This window comes from Lissotriton helveticus, chromosome 9 (genome assembly GCF_964261635.1).
Source record: "Lissotriton helveticus chromosome 9, aLisHel1.1, whole genome shotgun sequence".
Taxonomy (NCBI): Eukaryota; Metazoa; Chordata; class Amphibia; order Caudata; family Salamandridae; genus Lissotriton; species Lissotriton helveticus.
The window spans coordinates 8,222,272-8,245,999 of record NC_136070.1 but is presented as its reverse complement, the minus strand read 5'-3'; the positions used below and the strand labels follow the sequence as shown (position 1 = coordinate 8,245,999).

At 46.2% G+C, this 23,728-nt stretch overlaps 1 protein-coding gene across 4 annotated transcripts in view; it reads left to right on the top strand.

Annotated features, from left to right (window-relative positions):
• LOC144782593 (phospholipase A2 inhibitor and Ly6/PLAUR domain-containing protein-like) overlaps window positions 1–10,990 on the top strand; it is a 519,999-nt gene extending 509,009 nt beyond the window's left edge. For all 4 annotated transcript variants that reach the window (XR_013601161.1, XR_013601162.1, XR_013601163.1 and 1 more), the window contains one exon: window positions 10,856–10,990. Coding sequence is in view for 1 of the 4 variants with exons in the window: in XM_078661962.1 (XP_078518088.1) it covers window positions 10,856–10,971 (116 nt within the window). In the remaining 3 variants the exon portion in view is untranslated. The remainder of the gene's footprint in view (window positions 1–10,855) is intronic.
• The last annotated feature ends 12,738 nt before the right edge of the window (window positions 10,991–23,728 follow it).

Genomic DNA, 23,728 nt, shown 5'->3' with positions numbered 1-23,728 from the left:
GATTCAAGCAAGCCGGGCCGAAGACGGCTGTAATGCCAGAAACCGGTCCCCGGTAGCTTGTTTCCTTTCCAGTAAAGAATTGGCTTGGTAGTTTGGTCTGCCCTGTTCCCATGATGCACTGGGCCAGGGTCAGACTAATTTGCATGTAGCCAGGTTCTGAGCTGGGATGGTGCAGTGAGCTAAAAAACGGTGATGGATCAAGCCCTGATCTTTTGACTGGGTAGGAGTGTTCTGCTTAATTCAGATACTCTGTCCATCACCACCCCCTTTATGAATCGTTTTGGCCACCACAAGTGTGGAAGGGTATGCTCAGATGTGAGTCCCTTGCTCACTGCACCATCAGGATTCAAGCAAGCCGGGCCGAAGACGGCTGTAATGCCAGAAACCGGTCCCCGGTAGCTTGTTTCCTTTCCAGTAAAGAATTGGCTTGGTAGTTTGGTCTGCCCTGTTCCCATGATGCACTGGGCCAGGGTCAGACTAATTTGCATGTAGCCTGGTTCTGAGCTGGGATGGTGCAGTGAGCTAAAAAACGGTGATGGATCAAGCCCTGATCTTTTGACTGGGTAGGAGTGTTCTGCTTAATTCAGATACTCTGTCCATCACCACCCCCTTTATGAATCGTTTTGGCCACCACAAGTGTGGAAGGGTATGCTCAGATGTGAGTCCCTTGCTCACTGCACCATCAGGATTCAAGCAAGCCGGGCCGAAGACGGCTGTAATGCCAGAAACCGGTCCCCGGTAGCTTGTTTCCTTTCCAGTAAAGAATTGGCTTGGTAGTTTGGTCTGCCCTGTTCCCATGATGCACTGGGCCAGGGTCAGACTAATTTGCATGTAGCCAGGTTCTGAGCTGGGATGGTGCAGTGAGCTAAAAAACGGTGATGGATCAAGCCCTGATCTTTTGACTGGGTAGGAGTGTTCTGCTTAATTCAGATACTCTGTCCATCACCACCCCCACCCCCTTTATGAATCGTTTTGGCCACCACAAGTGTGGAAGGGTATGCTCAGATGTGAGTCCCTTGCTCACTGCACCATCAGGATTCAAGCAAGCCGGGCCGAAGACGGCTGTAATGCCAGAAACTGGTCCCCGGTAGCTTGTTTCCTTTCCAGTAAAGAATTGGCTTGGTAGTTTGGTCTGCCCTGTTCCCATGATGCACTGGGCCAGGGTCAGACTAATTTGCATGTAGCCAGGTTCTGAGCTGGGATGGTGCAGTGAGCTAAAAAACGGTGATGGATCAAGCCCTGATCTTTTGACTGGGTAGGAGTGTTCTGCTTAATTCAGATACTCTGTCCATCACCACCCCCTTTATGAATCGTTTTGGCCACCACAAGTGTGGAAGGGTATGCTCAGATGTGAGTCCCTTGCTCACTGCACCATCAGGATTCAAGCAAGCCGGGCCGAAGACGGCTGTAATGCCAGAAACCGGTCCCCGGTAGCTTGTTTCCTTTCCAGTAAAGAATTGGCTTGGTAGTTTGGTCTGCCCTGTTCCCATGATGCACTGGGCCAGGGTCAGACTAATTTGCATGTAGCCAGGTTCTGAGCTGGGATGGTGCAGTGAGCTAAAAAACGGTGATGGATCAAGCCCTGATCTTTTGACTGGGTAGGAGTGTTCTGCTTAATTCAGATACTCTGTCCATCACCACCCCCTTTATGAATCGTTTTGGCCACCGCAAGTGTGGAAGGGTATGCTCAGATGTGAGTCCCTTGCTCACTGCACCATCAGGATTCAAGCAAGCCGGGCCGAAGACGGCTGTAATGCCAGAAACCGGTCCCCGGTAGCTTGTTTCCTTTCCAGTAAAGAATTGGCTTGGTAGTTTGGTCTGCCCTGTTCCCATGATGCACTGGGCCAGGGTCAGACTAATTTGCATGTAGCCAGGTTCTGAGCTGGGATGGTGCAGTGAGCTAAAAAACGGTGATGGATCAAGCCCTGATCTTTTGACTGGGTAGGAGTGTTCTGCTTAATTCAGATACTCTGTCCATCACCACCCCCTTTATGAATCGTTTTGGCCACCACAAGTGTGGAAGGGTATGCTCAGATGTGAGTCCCTTGCTCACTGCACCATCAGGATTCAAGCAAGCCGGGCCGAAGACGGCTGTAATGCCAGAAACCGGTCCCCGGTAGCTTGTTTCCTTTCCAGTAAAGAATTGGCTTGGTAGTTTGGTCTGCCCTGTTCCCATGATGCACTGGGCCAGGGTCAGACTAATTTGCATGTAGCCAGGTTCTGAGCTGGGATGGTGCAGTGAGCTAAAAAACGGTGATGGATCAAGCCCTGATCTTTTGACTGGGTAGGAGTGTTCTGCTTAATTCAGATACTCTGTCCATCACCACCCCCTTTATGAATCGTTTTGGCCACCACAAGTGTGGAAGGGTATGCTCAGATGTGAGTCCCTTGCTCACTGCACCATCAGGATTCAAGCAAGCCGGGCCGAAGACGGCTGTAATGCCAGAAACCGGTCCCCGGTAGCTTGTTTCCTTTCCAGTAAAGAATTGGCTTGGTAGTTTGGTCTGCCCTGTTCCCATGATGCACTGGGCCAGGGTCAGACTAATTTGCATGTAGCCAGGTTCTGAGCTGGGATGGTGCAGTGAGCTAAAAAACGGTGATGGATCAAGCCCTGATCTTTTGACTGGGTAGGAGTGTTCTGCTTAATTCAGATACTCTGTCCATCACCACCCCCTTTATGAATCGTTTTGGCCACCACAAGTGTGGAAGGGTATGCTCAGATGTGAGTCCCTTGCTCACTGCACCATCAGGATTCAAGCAAGCCGGGCCGAAGACGGCTGTAATGCCAGAAACCGGTCCCCGGTAGCTTGTTTCCTTTCCAGTAAAGAATTGGCTTGGTAGTTTGGTCTGCCCTGTTCCCATGATGCACTGGGCCAGGGTCAGACTAATTTGCATGTAGCCAGGTTCTGAGCTGGGATGGTGCAGTGAGCTAAAAAACGGTGATGGATCAAGCCCTGATCTTTTGACTGGGTAGGAGTGTTCTGCTTAATTCAGATACTCTGTCCATCACCACCCCCTTTATGAATAGTATTAAAATAAAACATGCCGAGGATTCTGAGGACACAACTGAAAAACGGAGAATGGGTCCAGACAATGATAGACAGCGCAGCAGAAGTGACCATAGCTCGCAAGATCCTGATGAATCTTCTGGAGACAGTGGACACGAATGAATACATTCAGGTGGAAACTGCAGACACCAGAGTTAGCGTGCCCCATAAATTATACGAAATAACATTGCGTATAGAGGGGGACAAAACTAGGAAAATAAGAGGTCTCTTTTGGGATAACTTATCGAAAGGCTATGATATCCTTCTAGCAGAAAAAGACTGGCCACCAGAGTTTGTCAGGGAGTGCCCACATGGCGAAGAAATGATTATGCCTGCCTTCTCAAATCATATTCCAAATCATAAAAAATACACCTTTGCTAGAAAATGGGCAGTGGCCCAAGCCCCTGCATTATATAAAAATCATGTAGGATGGGATGAGGATTCTCCTCACCACAAAATTTAGTTAAAAAATAAACCTACTGCACAGAGGCAGTATCCTATTAAGCAAGAAGCTAAAAAAACATGTCAGGGAGATCTTAGATCAACTTGAATATCAGGGGTGATTGAAACATGCACCTCACAAATGAAAAATCCTTTGTTTCTTGTCTCAAAACCAGACAATTCATATTGTCTAGTTTTGGACTAAAGACACCTAAACTCTTGTTGCAAAACATTTGCAGTACAAAACTCACACAGTGCAGCACTAATGAATAACATCGTGCACAAAAAGTATAAAACGACATTAGATATTTCAAATGGTTTCTTTTATCAAAAATAGCACCTGAAAGCAGGTATTTGACCACTTTCTCAACAATGGGGGCCCAAAAACAATTTTGTCGTCTCCCACAGTGATTCAAGAATAGCCCAGGATTATTCTCAGCAAGGGTAACAGAGTTACTACAAATGTATGATGATGAGGCATTATCATATGTCGATGACATCTATCTTACAGACGACGACCTGGAGACACACTTGAAAAGAGTGAACACCATCATACTTGGGTTCACAGCTGAAGGGTACAAATTCAACTTTAAAAAGTCACGAATTGCCCACCTAACTGTCCTGTTTTTAGGATATGAATTATCAAGTGAAGGCAAAAGCCTAGCAGACAACTTCTTAGAGAAATGTACAGTACTCCAAGCTCCAAAAACGCTGAAGAACTTACAATCAATACAAGGTTTCCTGAATTTCGGAAGAACTTACATTCTAAATTATACAGAGAGGGTTAAACCTCTCTATGAATTAATAAAACCTGATTTCAAACCAATTCATTGGACTCAGAAACACACAGAAATTTTACGTTTATTACAAACAGACATGTTAACTAAAACAAAACTGCAAACAAGCGCAAACGAACGCAACCTTGTAATCCGAGTCTTCCCAGGAAGATGCGGATTCACATACCTGACCTCTAATGAGGGAGAAACGGTACCAATAGCTTATAAATCACACTTGTACACCCAAGCTGAAATGAAATTCAGTTCTACTGAAAAAATTCTGACTGCGGTTCAAACTGTTGTAGCAAAAGAAAGAGCCATAGCCAAAGTGAAGAACATATCTGTTTTAACAGCAGTATGTAATGTAATGTAATGTAATTTTATTTTTGTAAAGCGCAACTTACACTCCACGGAGCATCTTGGCACTGACCGTTTGTGCCTAGGAGGTGTATGGCCAGGGAACTAGTCGTATGCCAGTGTGACAGAATGGCGTTTCTAGGGAATTGGTTTAGATCAGGGCCAAACATGCTGAGTCAGTAAGTTTAAAAATCCATGTTTTTAGGGCCTTTCTAAAAAGGTTCTCTATCGGAATCTGGCGTAGTTGAAGTGGTAGTTTATTCCAGGCCCTAGCGCCCAGTACTCCAAGGGTTTTTCCTCCTTTCGTAGCTAGTCTAAATTTGGGAATGACCAGCAAGTTAAGGTTGGAGGATCTGAGTGAGCGCGAGGGCACATATCTTCCAAACCTTTTTGACAGGTAGGTGGGGCCCAGCTGGTAGTAGGCTCTAAAGGTGGTTACCAAGATTTTAAATAGTATCCTTTTGTGAATGGGCAGCCAGTGTAAGGTCTTGAGAGCTGCTGATGCAGACGACTTCCTCGGCCATCTGAGCACAAGCCGGGCGGTGGCATTCTGGACCATCTGCAGTCTATTCAGTACTGCTTTGCTGGAGCCTGCATAAAGACTATTACAGTAGTCCAGGCGAGATGTAATTAGAGCCACCGCCACGGTCTTTCTCGCTGTCAGCGGGAGAAGGTCGAAGAATCTTCTGAGGCCTTTGATTATGTTAAAGCAGGACCCTGCCACAGCACCCGCTTGTTGCCTAAATGACAGGGCCTCGTCAAACCTAATCCCAAGGTTGCGGGCCGTAGTAATGGTGTTAGGGGGGACTTCTGCATCTTGTGGCCACCATGATTTGGGGAAAAAAAGGTTTTGTTGACCGAATGGTAGGATTTTGGTCTTGCCCGAATTACATTTAAGGTGGTGTTTCCTCATCCTGTGGAATGTTGCAGCCAGACAATCTCTCAGATTTTCCTCTGCCTTGGTTGTGTTGCTATCTAACACAAGGATGAGCTGAGTATCATCAGCGTAAGATATAGTGCTGATGTGGAACGAGGTGATGAGTTCTATCAGGGGGTCATATACAGGTTAAATAGTACTGGGCTTAAGCTAGAGCCCTGAGGTACTCCTGTTTTTAGTGCTTTCTCCTCTGAGTGGTATTTCCCTAGTACCGTAACTTGTTTCCTGTGGCTAAGAAAGTTTCTTAGCCATTCAAGAAGAACTCCTGATATTCCTGATTCTGCTAGGTGGCCAATTAATACGGAGTGTGAGACCGTATCAAAGGCCGCCGATAGATCAAGCAGTACCAGGACAGGACAGCCTTTTTTCCTTGGTCCATAGCTGTCTTCAGGGTTTCTACCGTATGTAGTAATGCTGACTCCGTGGAGTGTTTAGCCCTGAAACCCGCATGGTTAGGATGCAGGATATCATTTTCCTCCAAATATCTGGTTAGCTGCTTGTTCACTGCTGCTTCCGTGAGTTTAAAGAGAATTGGGAGCAGTGAAATAGGACGGAGGTTTGAAAGTGTGGTGGGGTCTGCTAGGGGTTTCTTCTGCAGAGGTTTAACAGCGGCCAATTTCCATTCCGATGAAATGGCAGCGGTAGCCAGGGAAGAATTCATGATAGCATTTATGCTCGGATTTACTGTGTCCACCAGAGCATGTAACAGTAAAGGGGGGCAGGGATCAAATGGGGAACCGGATTTGCTGGATAGAATAGCCTGACGGGTTTCTTCCAGACCAACATGGGTGAATATGTTAAACTGGGTCTTACCATTGAGAGGTGTTAAGGTTTCTGCGAGGGGGGGTGAAGGTGGGTCTGGGAAATCCTTGGTGAGGTCAGATATTTTCTGTTCGAAGTAGTTGGCGATTGAATTACATAGTGGAAGCGAAGGAGGGATCTCCTGTCTAAGAATCCTAGGATTCATGAAGTCATCTACTGTTTTGAAGATTTCTTTTTGTTTGTTATTTGAAGAGTTTATGGCTTCAAAAAATAGGTTTTTTTGGCACTTTTAATCATTGCATGGTAGTGTTTTCTAGATGTTTTATAGATGGCTAGTTCTTCTTTTCCATATGTGCGACGCCATTTTCTTTCCAGGGTTCTGACCTCTTTTTGTATTTCCTTTAAAGGGAGGGAGAACCAGGGGGCAGACTTTTTATTCCGCTTTTTACTCACTTTACTGGAATCCTCAGTCCCGCAGAATCCAGTGATCCATGCACAGAAGTTGGTGTAATCTATTTCCGTATTTCCAGTTAAGGGGGGTTTACTATCCTTGGCAATTTGGTGCAGGTTGGGGGTGTCCCGGATCTTATTCCAGTCTTTCTTTGTGTGGATTTCAATTTTCTGATGGTCCGTTCTGATCCCTTTCCTTTTTATGATTAGGTTAAAGGGGACCAGCAAATGGTCGGTCCAGGTCAGAATACGAGGGGAGTCCACTTCCATGGATTTAGTATTAGTGCAGATACAGTCTAAGGTATGACCCGCTTTATGTGTGGGCTCATTTGTCAGTATTGTGAGTCCTAGGACACTGACTAGGTCCTTCAGCAATAGTGCGTTAGGGTCCTCAGCCTCGTCAAGATGGATATTTAAGTCCCCCAGCATAGTAAAATTGGCAAACTTGAGAGTGAGATTGCTGAGTGCTTCCTCAAGATTTTCTAGGAAGTTATTCTGTGATCCCGGAGGGCGATAGATTATCAGCCCTTGAGGCAGTAACAAGATCACGCATTCCGAATGCTAAAGCTTTAGATCCAAAATGGATACAATGGGAAAATTCTCTTGCTGCAACAGACGTGAAACACGCATTTGATCCAAAAATGAAAAAGCTAGAAGATCTGGAATACGAACATGAATACCCTCAGTCAATCGAAATTCTGCCTCTAGAACAATACATCTGTGTAATCTACACAGACAGATTTGCACAACACTACGTTGTGGGAAGACAAACTTACAATGCAGTGTGCGCGATTGTTAAAGGTCGCTGGCACTTAGGTAAATTCAGACCGATAATAACAAAAACTGAATCACTCAGAAACTGTACAGCTCAGCGAGCTGAAATAAGATCTTTAAAGATGGCGCTTGAAAATGCTGATCGCGAATTCCCGACACTTATAGTGTGCGATTCACATTACTGCGTCCGGTCTTATAATAACACCATGCAGACCTGGATTCAAAACGGTTATAAAGATGAGACAGGTGCCACAATAAAGCATAAAAAGCTATGGGAACAAGTAGTTCTTTTACAGAAAGAACTACGAAAGACTCACGTGATACATACACTGAGTCATCAACGTGATGGCGTTCACGTTGCAGGGAATTCATTGGCTAACAGAGCCACAGCGGCAACTGTTCAACCGGCTTCCATAGCTACAAAAAAGCGTTCTAAAAAACACATAGATGGAGAAACCATGCTGGCAGTAAAAGCCTCATTAAAAGGCGACTATGCAGCATCACCTCTCAACTATCCACTCAATAATACATACTTAATTGATGTAAACTCTGTTCCTTTTGCTCAAATCCCTGGAGTGGGGGATAGAGTAACCGAGTGAAATAGCTGTCTATTGTTATCCGCGACTCTGGAGATATACTCCTTATTCTGGGGGGAGCAAAGTTGTCATGTTTATGCGGTTGTCAGAAACTAATCCCTTCTTGTCTATTCAGGAAAGTTAACCGCTTCCTGTTCACTCGAGAAAGTTTCTAGTGACCTCTGAGCTAGCTGGCAAACCTAATTAAGTCTAACATATTCAGTAGAGATCTAGATGACCTCAGTCCTACGTCTAAACTATCGTTTATGTTATTCCAAAGCTCAGAGCCTATTGGGAATATAGGAACTACACTACAGTATAGGTGGGGGATTATGGGCATGTTCATTTGTTTTGAGGTTCTTCCAAATTATTGTCCTCAGGCAAGTTGTTGTCTAATAATTCTCTGCATTATTTTTGATGTCAAACTCTTTTGTGGCACATATTGAGAAGCTTACCACCTGATTCTTCATGCGTAAATTAATTGGAAAAATATCTCAATTCCTGCAGAGCTGCTCCACAAAAATCTATTTCAGGCCCTTATCATTGCTAGGTTAGACTATTGCAATTCTCTTTTGTAGGATTGTCGGCTATCTCCTCTAATAACTACAACGTAACCAGAGTGCTTATTCTGGGGCTAAGCAGGAAAATTAGCATTTCTGTCCATCTTCCTCTCCTTGACTGTCTCCCAAGTGTTGTTTTATTGATGATCTTATGTTTCTGGGCCATCTACAGCCTCGCCACTGACAATTACTTGGCTTCTCTTTCCTCAGCCTATTCCGCAACTAGATACCTCCACTTCAGATCTCTACATTATGCTTCCCTACAAGAACAAAATATGTATGTAACATAGTCTGGTTCTCTTGTAGAACCCTCCTTGTGAACCAAGATCACAATGTATAAAACTGCAAATAAATATGCCCAAGAGCAGGCTAGGGAAAGGCAGAAGATGCTTTTGCATCCAAACACAGAAAACCACTAGCAACCAGATCAGAATGGGCTTAACTGTATGAAATATCTTCTAATTGGTTGAAAGCATGCCCAATCAGAATCGTTGAAAGATCATGTTGTTGAAGAATCAGATTGACAAAGCATTCACCCAATCAGAGCAAGGCCTTGCACTCGCACCATTTTCAATGGCTATGGGTAGCCAGCAGGAACAGCGGTGGCATGGGGGGATGGCAAACGTGTAGTCATCTGTAGACTGGTGTGAGACGCTCTTCCTATTATTTGTGATTGTCTGGTAAGCCAAAGTGTGTCTCCCCAAGATTTGCTTCTTCTTACCGTGAAGTAAAAAATATAAAAAGGTGTTGAGCCCCCATATGTACAATGGGGGTAACAGTCAAAACAATGCACAATGGTTCAGTAATTGCCACCCTAAACAGCCACATCAGCAATGGTATTACAACACATCTATGAAACATTATGCTTTGATAAACATGTACCAAGTTATTACCCCTCTACGTGCACCTGAAGTCTTTCACTAAAATATATATATCACTGAAATCCTGTCAGTGTCCTGGCTGGCTGTTGCTGTGGAAGTTTACGCTCTTAAAATGTATTGTTAGTCAAGCACATAATGTCTTAATTCCACTAATATACTTACTGCATAACTGAAAAAATATAGGATGGACTTTGAAAACATATAAGATGAACTTTGGAATGAGGTTCTTTATTTGTTTCAACTTTTGGTTTCTTGTTTTATTGCCCAATTCAGCCCTCAGAAAGCTTATTTGATCAATCCAAACACCAAGCGAAACATGTGTCAGCTTAAAGATTTTGAGAATGTAGACTGCAGTACAATGGACAAATAATATAATACTGAAGTGACTTATTGCTGCAAAAGTGTTCATTCTAGAAATGTGTTATTTTCGCCCTGAGAAAACTACCCATCTGGGTCTGAGGTTCCCACCAAGTGCAGTCAATAGCACATTTTGGGGTATATTACCAACAACTAGCGATAATTTTTGTCTCTAACTTGTTTAGAGACAAAAATTATCGCCGCACATCGGCGATTTTTATCGCAGATAAACCTTGGTATTACCAAGGTTTATCGCAAATGCGATAAAAAACGGCCGCAATGCATGAATATCGCTGAAAAGTCAGCGATATTCATGCATTATCGAGCAAATGCTCTTAGCCATGTTATCCACCTCCCATTGGATAACATGGTGAAGAACTGCTCAGGGCAGGTGTTAGCTTTTGGAGATATTCGCGCTTAGCGCGAATATCTCCAAAAGTTGGTAATAGGAGATAGCGATGTTAGCGACTGTTTCCAGTCGCTAACATCTTGGCACGCCCACTTTGCATGTCATTAGTGATAAATATCACTGACATGCAAAGCAGGGCCCAAGATGGTCGCTATCTCCTATTAGCTGTCACTAACTGGTGTTAGCGACAGCTTGGTAATAGGGAGATAATTTTATCTCCGCTTTCTTGGCTTTTAAAGCCAAAAAAGCGGAGATAAACCCCTTGATAATATACCCCTATGTTCTCTTATTAAGTTCTGAGTATCATAACTTAACAGAAATAAGTGACTTGTTTGGGGCCTTCTTTGTGTAGAAAAAAAGTCTCAGTTCAATGATCAAACATGCAGGTTTATGTGATATACAGCTTTTCATACTCACATACTATCTCAGCCAGTCAAACAATGCTTGTTATGCAGAATTCTACAGTTTTACAAAAGTACAAAGGACACTAGAGGATGGGAAACTGAGGTGTGCTGTCTTTGTGTTTCAGGATTCAGCTGGAAAGCGTGTGCTACCAAGATTGCCTGCGACTACGGAGTTGCCAGCCTGACGACATATAGAGGATATCGTTTTGATTTAAAGTGTATTCCTGCCAATAAATTTTAAAATGGCCCTAGAATTCAACAATCCATCCTTTTCTCAGCCTTGTTAATCAGAGGCAGCATCATCGATAATTCACTGTGCCACTGGAACCATCTGATGCCGAGGGTCAGGTTTTATGAACAGGACCACAATTTGAACTAGCCACATCCCTTATCACCATCCTGGCTACAAATAATGACGCCAAATGGATGCACGTTGTACAGACACCATGCTGTTTATGAGCCAATCCCACTTCCATTGGGACAGCTTTGTCTGCATGTTGGGTTCCACCTGTAGGCACATTGAAGCCTTGAGCATTTATTATATATATATATATATATATATATATATATATATATATATATATATATATATACATACATATATATATATTCACTGAAAAAACCATAGGTTATAGACCATATATAGTTAGGAATTAGCATTTACAAAACCTTGAAAATTCACTGAAAAAACCATAGGTTATAGACCATATATAGTTAGGAATTAGCGTTTACAAAACCTTATTTTACTCACACAAAACCATTGAAATTCCATATATAGTTAGTTGCACTAACTATATATCGCGCATCCGCAATCCACTGCTGATGATGTCACATATTACATCATTCATGACATGGTCAGTGACATCACTGATGACATCACTGATGACATCTCAAATGACATCACTGATGACATCACTGATGACATCTCATTTGACATCAATGACCACATCACTGATGATATCATTCATGTGACAATACAATGCATCTCCTCACATTTTAATATAACCTCTGTTACAACCAGTGTTAAATACAGAGTATAATTTTTGAAACCATTGACACACCAATACTAGTTACTACATACGCACTCACTGATTCCTACGTCTACACACACATTCACTCATTCATCCATACAATCATTCATACATACAATCACTCATCTTTACAACACTATCATATGCACTCATACACCTATACAGACATTTACACTCTGTTGCTCATCCATGGAGTTACTCACACACCTAGTCAGTCATGCAAAGAATCAATCACACCTCCATTTTCTAATCTATACAGTTAAACATAGAGCACCTTACATTTTCAAACATATACTAACACATACTTACTCTCTTATACAATCACTGATACAAGTACACATTGAAAAAAATACCCACCCCCTGACCTGTCCCGGAGGCCTCCTACCACACATGCAGAGACTGGCTCATATACCCACCCCTGACCTGTCCTGGAGGCCTCCTACCACACATGCAGAGACTGGCTCATATACCCACCCCCTGACCTGTCCTGAGGCCTCCTACCACACATGCAGAGACTGACTCATATACCCTAACCCTCCCCCCCTCCTGGAGGCTTCCTACCACACATGCAGAGACTGGCTCATATACCCTAACCCTCCCCCCTCCTGGAGGCTTCCTACCACACATGCAGAGACTGGCTCATATACCCACCCCTGACCTGTCCCGGAGGGTTCCTACCACACATGCAGAGACTGGCTCATATACCCACCCCTGACCTGTCCTGGAGGCCTCCAACCACACATGCAGAGACTGGCTCATATACCCACCCCTGACCTGTCCTGGAGGCCTCCTACCACACATGCAGAGACTGGCTCATATACCCGCCCCCTTACCTGTCCCAGAGGCGTCCTACCACACATGTAGAGACTGGCTCATATACCCACCCCTCGTCCAATCCTGGAGGCTTCCTACCACACATGCAGAGACTGGCTCATATACCCTAACCCTCCCCCCCTCCTGGAGGCTTCCTACCGCACATGCAGAGACTGCCTCATATACCCACCCCTGACCTGTCCTGAGGCCTCCTACCACACATGCAGAGACTGGCTCATATACCCACCCCCTGTCCGTCCCGGAGGCCTCCTACCACACATGCAGAGACTGGCTCATATACCCACCCCTGACCTGTCCTGAGGCCTCCTACCACACATGCAGAGACTGACTCATATACCCCCCCGTCCTGGACGCCTCCTACCACACATGCAGAGACTGGCTCATATACCGACCCCTGACCCGTCCCGGAGGCCTCCTACCACACATGCAGAGACTGGCTCATATACCCACCCCTGACCCGTCCCGGAGGCCTCCAACCACACATGTAGAGACTGGCTCATATACCCACCCCTGACCTGCCCCGGAGGCCTCCTACCACACATGTAGAGACTGGCTCATATACCCACCCCCTGACCTGTCCCGGAGGCCTCCTACCACACATGCAGAGACTGGCTCATATACCCGCCCCCTGACCTGTCTCGGAGGCCTCCAACCACACATGTAGAGACTGGCTCATATACCCGCCCCCTGACCTGTCCTGGAGGCCTCCTACCACACATGCAGAGACTGGCTCATATACCCACCCTGACCTGTCCTGGAGGCCTCCTACCACACATGCAGAGACTGGCTCATATACCCCACCCCTGACCTGTCCTGGAGGCCTCCTACCACACATGTAGAGACTGGCTCATATACCCGCCCCCTGACCTGTCCCGGAGGCCTCCAACCACACATGTAGAGACTGGCTCATATACCCACCCCCTGACCTGTCCCGGAGGCCTCCAACCACACATGCAGAGACTGGCTCATATACCCACCCCTGACCTGTCCCGGAGGCCTCCTACCACACATGCAGAGACTGGCTCATATACCCACCCCTGACCTGTCCCGGAGGCCTCCTACCACACATGCAGAGACTGGCTCATATACCCACCCCCTGACCTGTCCCGGAGGCCTCCAACCACACATGCAGAGACTGGCTCATATACCCGCCCCCTGACCTGTCCTGGAGGCTTCCTACCACACATGCAGAGACTGGCTCATATACCCACCCCTGACCTGTCCCGGAGGGTTCCTACCACACATGCAGAGACTGGCTCATATACCCGCCCCCTGACCTGTCCCGGAGGCCTCCAACCACACATGTAGAGACTGGCTCATATACCCACCCCTGACCTGTCCCGGAGGCCTCCTACCACACATGCAGAGACTGGCTCATATACCCACCCCTGACCTGTCCCGGAGGCCTCCTACCACACATGCAGAGACTGGCTCATATACCCACCCCCTGACCTGTCCCGGAGGCCTCCAACCACACATGCAGAGACTGGCTCATATACCCGCCCCCTGACCTGTCCTGGAGGCTTCCTACCACACATGCAGAGACTGGCTCATATACCCACCCCTGACCTGTCCCGGAGGCCTCCTACCACACATGTAGAGACTGGCTCATATACCCGCCCCCTGACCTGTCCCGGAGGCCTCCAACCACACATGTAGAGACTGGCTCATATACCCACCCCCTGACCTGTCCCGGAGGCCTCCAACCACACATGCAGAGACTGGCTCATATACCCACCCCTGACCTGTCCCGGAGGCCTCCTACCACACATGCAGAGACTGGCTCATATACCCACCCCTGACCTGTCCCGGAGGCCTCCTACCACACATGCAGAGACTGGCTCATATACCCACCCCCTGACCTGTCCCGGAGGCCTCCAACCACACATGCAGAGACTGGCTCATATACCCGCCCCCTGACCTGTCCTGGAGGCTTCCTACCACACATGCAGAGACTGGCTCATATACCCACCCCTGACCTGTCCCGGAGGGTTCCTACCACACATGCAGAGACTGGCTCATATACCCACCCCTGACCTGTCCCGGAGGGTTCCTACCACACATGCAGAGACTGGCTCATATACCCACCCCTGACCTGTCCTGGAGGCCTCCAACCACACATGCAGAGACTGGCTCATATACCCACCCCTGACCTGTCCTGGAGGCCTCCTACCACACATGCAGAGACTTGCTCATATACCCGCCCCCTGACCTGTCCCAGAGGCGTCCTAACACACATGTAGAGACTGGCTCATATACCCACCCCTCGTCCAATCCTGGAGGCTTCCTACCACACATGTAGAGACTGGCTCATATACCCACCCCTGACCTGTCCTGAGGCCTCCTACCACACATGCAGAGACTGGCTCATATACCCACCCCCTGACCTGTCCCGGAGGCCTCCTACCACACATGCAGAGACTGGCTCATATACCCACCCCCTGTCCGTACCGGAGGCCTCCTACCACACATGCAGAGACTGGCTCATATACCCACCCCTGACCTGTCCTGAGGCCTCCTACCACACATGCAGAGACTGGCTCATATACCCACCCCCTGCCCGTACCGGAGGCCTCCTACCACATATGCAGAGACTGGCTCATATACCCACCCCTGACCCGTCCCGGAGGCCTCCTACCACACATGCAGAGACTGGCTCATATACCCACCCCTGACCCGTCCCGGAGGCCTCCAACCACACATGTAGAGACTGGCTCATATACCCGCCCCCTGACCTGTCCCGGAGGCCTCCAACCACACATGTAGAGACTGGCTCATATACCCACCCCCTGACCTGTCCCGGAGGCCTCCAACAACACATGCAGAGACTGGCTCATATACCCGGCCCCTGACCTGTCCCAGAGGCGTCCTACCACACATGTAGAGACTGGCTCATATACCCACCCCTCGTCCAATCCTGGAGGCTTCCTACCACACATGCAGAGACTGGCTCATATACCCTAACCCTCCCCCCCTCCTGGAGGCTTCCTACCTCACATGCAGAGACTGGCTCATATACCCACCCCCTGACCTGTCCCGGAGGCCTCCTACCACACATGCAGAGACTGGCTCATATACCCACCCCCTGACCTGTCCCGGAGGCCTCCAACCACACATGCAGAGACTGGCTCATATACCCACCCCCTGACCTGTCCTGGAGGCCTCCAACCACACATGCAGAGACTGGCTCATATACCCACCCTGACCTGTCCTGGAGGCCTCCTACCACACATGCAGAGACTGGCTCATATACCCACCCCTGACCTGTCCTGGAGGCTTCCTACCACACATGCAGAGACTGGCTCATATACCCACCCCCTGACCTGTCCCGGAGGCCTCCAACCACACATGCAGAGACTGGCTCATATACCCACCCTGACCTGTCCTGGAGGCCTCCTACCACACATGCAGAGACTGGCTCATATACCCACCCTGACCTGTCCCGGAGGCTTCCTACCACACATGCAGAGACTGGCTCATATACCCACCCCCTGACCTGTCCTGGAGGCCTCCTACCACACATGCAGAGACTGGCTCATATACCCACCCCTGACCTGTGCTGGAGGCCTCCTACCACACATGCAGAGACTGGCTCATATACCCACCCCTGACCTGTCCCGGAGGCTTCCTACCACACATGCAGAGACTGGCTCATATACCCACCCTGACCTGTCCTGGAGGCCTCCTACCACACATGCAGAGACTGGCTCATATACCCACCCCCTGACCTGTCCCGGAGGCCTCCTACCACACATGTAGAGACTGGCTCATATACCCACCTATTATCAAGCACATTATCGCTGCTTTATCTGCAGTTTCCTGTCGATAAAAGTGGCGATAATGTATCGCCTTTTGTTGATAATATGCTCCTTCATTTCTATGATAGTCTGTAAAGCTTTCCTTTTTTTTGGTGTAGCAGTTGTACTCTCTTCGCATGCTCAGCGTCGCTTCGAAGCCCACGTTTTCTTTTTCTTCAAGTTCAACAAGCAAACCTTTCTTTATATAAATTAGTAAATCTGTTGCTTTCTTTTCCCGGTTTGTGTGTCATCCGCTGCTGTACTTTTGTACAGTATTAATAGTCATATTTTTTATATATTTATTTGAAAGGTAGTGCCGAGGAGCCAAACGTTGAATAAGTACTCCGTCCACCGCCATTTTAGTAGTTTCTCACTGTTGTTTTTATTATATCTGTTAGTTAGAACTCAGTAGTTTTCAATCCTAGTCTTGAATATCTTACTATAGTATTTCAACATTATTTTTATTGTGGGCCGTCATACCCCTCCCCCACAAAATAAAAGAAGTATGTCGTTTTTTTTAATTAACTTTTATTAAACAACAAATATAAACGAAACTCAATTATAACTATATTAGAACTGGAAAAATAACTTAAACAATGTTATAAACAAATTGTGAAATGGATTCCAAAAGGTGTCCGATTGGTAATCTGCAAAAGAAAAAAGAAAATTAGACTTTAGAATTATGTAGATGAGAGTAAATGAGCTGAAGCATTACGGGGCATATTATCAAGAATGGCGATAAAATTATCGCCGTTTCAGCGGCAGGAAACTGCAGCTAAAGCGGCGATAATGGGCTTGATAATATGCTGTTGTGAATTCCTAAAGCAGTCCAGGTTTCTGGTGTTAACCTTGGCTACTATGGGAATTCACAAGGGCATATTATCAAGCCCATTATCGCCGCTTAAGCGGCAGTTTCTTGCCGCTGAAACGGCGATAATTTTATCGCCGTTCTTGATACTATGCCCCTACAAGTTTTGGTAACTCTACGGTTTTACATGTGCAGTGTGACTCGTACATTCCAGTTCTGTTATAGTGCCGCGTTCAAGTGGTGTCTATATGGAAGTGCCTACTGCGTTACTGACGCCCGTTATGGCGACTTATTTCTAATGCATTCCTATGAAGGCTTTGTAGATCTAGGCCTCTGTGCTTACCGTTGTATAAACCTTGCGGGTAAACATTTCAGGCAGTTGGTGTCATAACTTATTCTGAACAATTCTTCTACACGTCTAAACGTCCAAGACAGCAGTGTCTAAGTTTAAGAGAGAAAGTGAAATGATGTCACAGAGAGTGAGAGAGAGAAAGAGAGAGAAAACAACATTAAAACTGTGTCGCAGGGTCTGTGGTTGAGATTTTTTCCTTGCGTCACTTTACTCATGTTAAAAGTGACTCAAAAGTGGCGTAATAAGGTTGTGGATCTGTTTGTCAGACTGTTGCAATGTATCTGTTGTCACTGCTCGGAGGTAGTTATAGATTTTACAGAGAAGCTGCTGTACACTACGCACTCTGGGCCATAATATCAAGCCTGGGCGACAAAATTATCGCCACTTTATCGGCAGGAAAGTGTCGCTAAAGTGGCGATAATGGGTTTTTGTAATATGCTCTATGGAATTCCAATCGAAGCTCATGTCAGATGTCCTTCACATCTAACATGAGCTCCGATTGGAATTCAATAGAGTATATTATCAAACCTATAATGGCCCCTTTAGCTGCTGTTTGCTGCAGATAAAGTGGCGATAATTTTGTCACCAAGGCTTGATAATATGGCCCTCTCTCGTTTCACAAATAAAGCTAACACTACAGTTTTACGAGTGCAGTGTACCTGGTACATTTTACTTGTTATAGTGCCGCGTTCAAGTGGTGTCTATATGGAAGTGCCTACTGCGTTACTGACGCCCGTTATGTCAAATTATTTCTAATGCATTCCTATGAAGGATTTGTAGATCTAGGCCTCTGTGCTTACCGATGTATAAACCTTGCGGCCAAACACATAAGGAAGTAGACTTCACAACTTCACTTCAACAATTCTTCTACACGTCCCAGCAGACAGCAGTGTCTACGTTTAAGAGAGAAAGAGAAATGATGTCACAAAGAGTGAGAGAGAGAGAAAACATTAAAACTCTGGGCCATAATATCAAGCCTGGGCGACAACATTATCGCCACTTTATCGGCAGGAAAGTGTCGCTAAAGTGGCGATAATGGGTTTGATAATACGCTCTATGGAATTCCAATCGAAGCTCATGTTAGATGTCCTTCACATCTAACATGAGCTTCGATTGGAATTCAATAGAGCATATTATCAAACCTATTATGGCCACTTTAGCGGCAGTTTGCTGCCGATAAAGTGGCAATAATTTTGTTGCCTAGGTTTGATAATATGGCCCTCTCTCCTTTCATAAGGAATATGCTACTTACCAGTATGCATCTGTTCTTGGCATGTAGGGCTGCTGACATTCATATCTGTGCATAGATCGCCGCCTAGTGTTGGGTCCGGATTATTGCACCTTGTTGTCCTGGAAGAGTCTTCGAAGTATCACGAGATAGGTGACTCCTCCCCTGGACCATAGTGCGCAAGGGCATCTTCTCCGTCTTCAGATTGTTTTTCGCCATTGTGGCAGAGATGGAGATAGTAAAGTAAGAGATGGCAATGCAAAAGATAATGCTGCAGCTGCAACAGGCACAGGGGAGGAGGGCGGGCGATATGAATGTCAGCAGCCCTACATGCCAAGAACAGATGCATACTGGTAAGTAGCATTTTCCGTTCGAGGCATGTGGGCTGCTGAATTCATATCTTGTGCATAGACTGTATAGCAGTATCTCCTCTAGCGTTGGTCACCTGTGCCAGCTGCAGCAGTTTGGAAAAGAGTTTTGAGGACAGCCTAGCCTACAGCAGCTTGCTGCTTTGCTTGCACGTCTACACAGTAGTGTTTTGTGAAAGTGTGTATGGTAGTCCATGTGGCTGCTCTACATATGTCTTCAAGAGGAATATTTCCTAGGAAAGCCATGGATGCCCCCATTTTTTGCGTAGAGTGTGCTCTTGGGGGTACATTTAAAGTGTGTTTAGCCTTTTGATAACATATTTGAATGCATTTAACTATCCATCTGGCTATTCCTGACTTTGATATGGGATTCCCTTAATGTTGTGGTGAAAAAGCAACAAATAATTGCTTTGTTTTTCTAAATGATTTTATTCTGTCCACATAATAAAGTAGAGCTCTCTTTACATCCAGTGTGTGAAGGGCTCTTTCCGCTACGGACTGTGGATTTTGGAAGAACACTGGCAGTTCTATTGATTGATTAATATGGAAAGTGGATACGACCTTTGGCATAAACCTAGGGTTTGTTCTAAGAACTACCCTGTTAGCATGTATTTGTATGAAGGTTTTTTTTTGTTTTTTTTTACAGAGTTTTATATAGCGCGAACTAGACCCGAACTGAATCGGGTATCAGAGCGCTTTACATAGAACCAGTTACGTTACATGAGGACAAGCATTCATTTTAGGCACGGGGAGATTAAGTGATTTGCCCAGAATCACAGGAGGTTTTTGGCGTCGTTACCGAGACTCGAACCCAGATCCCCAGGTCCGAGGTTGAGCGACCTAGCCGTTAGGCCAGCTCCTCTCCCTAAAGAATTGTTATTGAATAGTTAGTCCTTGTAGCTCACTAACTCGCCTGAGTGAGGTAATGGCAATCAAGAATGCCACCTTCCATGTTAGAAATTGCAATTCGCATGAGTGTAGAGGTTCGAAAGGAGGTCCCATAAGTCTGGTAAGTACTATATTTAGGTTCCAGACTGGGGAAGGTGGGTGCCTTGGAGGAATCACCCTTTTAGGACCTTCCATAAAAGCCTTGATTGCTGGTACTCTAAACAGTGAAAGGTGTTGCCTGTTTTGAAGGTATGCTGCTATAGCAGCAAGGTGTAGTCGTATGGAAGAGTATGCTAGGTTACATCTTTGAAGATGCAGTAGGTAACATATAATGTTCTGAATGGAAGCATCTAATGGGTTGATTTGGTTATTATTGCAGTAAATAATAAATCTCTTCCATTTAGCTGCATAGCATGCTCTAGTAGTTGGTCGTCTTGCCTCCTTAATGATGTTCATGCAGTCTGGAGGCAAGTTAAGGTATCCAAATTCTAAGATTTCAGGAGCCAGATGGCTAGGTTCATCTGATTGGGATCTGGGTGTCTGATTTCTTCATGGTTCTGAGTTAGAAGATGGGGTGCGAGGTGCAGCCTTTGCCGAGGAACTACTGAAAGCTCCAGGATCGTTGTGTACCATGGCTGTCTCGCCCATGTGGGAGCAACTAGAATCAGTGTGAGTGACTGTTGCCGCAGTTTGCGTGCCACCAGCGGAATCAGTGGTGCTGAGGGGAAAGCGTACGCAAATCTGCCTGACCAGTTCATCCATATCGCATTGCCCTGTGACAACGGATGTGGGAACCTGGTGGCAAAATATCGGCATTTTTACTTTTTGTTTGTGGCAAACAGGTCTATCTCTGGGTGACCCCACTGTTCGAAGAATGGCTGGAGAACTTGGGGGTGAATCTCCCATTTGTGTAGTTGTTGGCTGTGTCTACTGAGCAGATCCGCTATTTGATTGTCTTTCCCTGGGAGGTGTTCTGCCAGGAGAAAGATGTATTTTGGAATTGACGACTTCCATATGCTCTGTGCCAAGTGGGACAGCTGTGGGGAGTGTGTTCCTCCCTGTTTCTGGATATAGTACATGGCTGTCATGTTGTCCATCCGGATCAACACAGTCTTGCTGTACATGTATTTTTGGAATGCTTTTAGAGCTAGGAATATTGCTAGCAACTCTAGTTGGTTGATATGCAGTTTCTTTTGTTTGGTTGTCCAGAGCCCTTGTACTGTGTATTGAAGTAGGTGGGCTCCCCAACCTGTCAGTGATGCGTCCGTTGTTAGTACTAGTTGTGGAACTTGGTCTTGGAACAGTCGCCCCTTGGAAAGGTTTTGTGGGTTCCACCACTGCAGAGAGTTGTAAGCGCGACTGTCTACCAACACTAGGTCTTTTAGTTGTCCTTGAGCTTGGTTCCACTGCCGTGCTAGGCATTCTTGCAATGGACGCATTTGAAGTCGGGCATGGGGTACAATGAATATGCAGGACGCCATCATGCCTATGAGCTGCATGAAGACTCGAGCTGGCAAAGAGAGTTGTGGCAGAAATTTGCGAATGAGCATCTGCATGCTGGCTATCCTCGATGAGTTTAGATATGCCCTTGTCCCAGATATTGTTGTGTGTGGGATGGTTGTAGATGTAATTTTGGGTAGTTTATCAAAAAACCTAGGCTGTGTAGCAGCTGAAGTGTTTTAAATGTGTCTCTTGCACACTGGTCGTACGATTTTGCTTGTATTAGCCAATCGTCTAGGTATGGGAACACGTGGACGTGTTGCCTCCTGAGATGTGCAGCTACTGTCGCTAAGCATTTTGTAAACACTCTTGGAGCCATGGTTACCCCGAAGGGGAGAACCTTGAATTGCTAGTGTTGACCTTCTATTGTGAACCTGAGATATTTTCTGTGAGCTGGATGGATGGGTATGTGAAAATATGCATCCTTGAGGTCCAATGTTGCTAGGAAGTCTCCTTGCTGGAGCAACGGGAGCACCTGCAGTAGTGTGATCATATGGAAGTGCTCCGATAGTATGTATTGATTTAGGGGTCTGGGGTCCAATATTGGTCTGAGTGAACTGTCCTTCTTGGGAATGAGGAAGTATAGTGAGTATACTCCTGTCCCTTGGTGTTGAAAAGGGACTGGCTCTATGGCCTTTTCCAGCATGCATTTCACCTCTTGTTGTGGCAGGGTGATGTGTTCTTTGAACATAGGGCGGTGTCTGGGTGGTATGTTTGGTGGAGTAGAAGTGAGTTCTAGGCAATAACCATACCGGATAATTTGTCTCAGCCACCTGTCTGTGGTAATTGCGTTCCAGATAGGTAGGAATTGTTGGATCCTGCCTCCGACCGATGTTAGATGGTCTGGAGGTAGTGTGATGAAGTCACTGTTTTGCGGCATTGGAGGCTCTGGTGTTATTGCCTCCACGTCCTCTTCCCTTATTATTGTTGCCCCTATAACTTCCTCTGTTGGAGATCTTGTTAAAGGAACCTTGGGTGTTGCTTTTGTATGTAGATGAGGTTTGTGAGGTATTGCCCCATGTAGCTGCTCTGTATGAGGAGCATCGAAAGGAACCTCTGTGTTGTTGAAACTGTAATGCACCCAATGATTTTGCGGTTTCTGTATCCTTTTTCATTTTGTCTAAAATGGTGTCGACTGCAGGGCCGAAAAGGAAGTCTTGATTGACTGGTTGGTTAAGAATGGTGAATTGCACCTCGTTCTTAAAGCCAGAAATGCGTAGCCATGCATGTCTTCATAATAAGACGCTAGTGTTAATGGACCTGGCTGCAGTGTCAGCGGCGTCAAGCGCACATTTAATGGAGGCGTTTGTAATACATTTCCCCTACTGTATGAGGTCGTTAGCTTGGGCTTTGAAAGGCTCAGGCAGGTGTTGCATCAAACTTTCAAGCTGGTCATAGTGTGCTCTGTCGTAACGAGCCAGTAGAGCTTGTGTATTTGCAATTCTCCATGAATTGGAGGCCTGTGATGCTACCCTTTTACCCGAGGCCTCTAGTATTGGGACTCCTTATCAGGAGGTGGTGCTTCTCCTGTTGTCTGTGAGTTGGCCCGTTTGCGTGCATTAGCCACTACTAGTGAATCTAGTGGCAACTGACCTCTGATATAAGTAGGGTCTATAGGGGCTGCTCTATATTTCTTTTCAATCCTGGGATTGATTACACGTGCCCTGGCTGTATCTTTTACTATATCTGGCGCATGTTTTAGTACCCCTTTCAACATAGGAAGTGTGTTGACATTTTTCTCAGAAGTAGGGAATGTGTCAAATAAAAAGTCTTCTTCTATAGGTTCATTGTGCATGTCTACGTTGTGGTACAGCGCTGCCCTATCTATTAGCTGGTTGAAGACAATGGTGTCGTCAGTAGGTGACAGCTTTGTTGGGTATGAGGAGGTGTCAGGGATGGGATGCGTGTCATATGGATCAGTGGGCTCTACCGATGGTTAATTTTGAGGGTTAGGATCCTCTGGATAGTTATAATCATATTGAGGATCTTCCACTGTGTCGCCCTCATTGTCCTCAGAGTGGGTAGGAGAGTAAGGAGCAAAAGGCGTAGTAGACATAGTGGGATAGAAAGGAATGAAGGGTGTAGAGGGAGAAGTCCCAAAGTCCTTTTTCTTTAGAGGAATGGGGGAATGAGAGTCTGTGTCCAATGGCCTCTTCTTCCTGTGTAGAATTGTGACTTTACCAGTCTCAGGG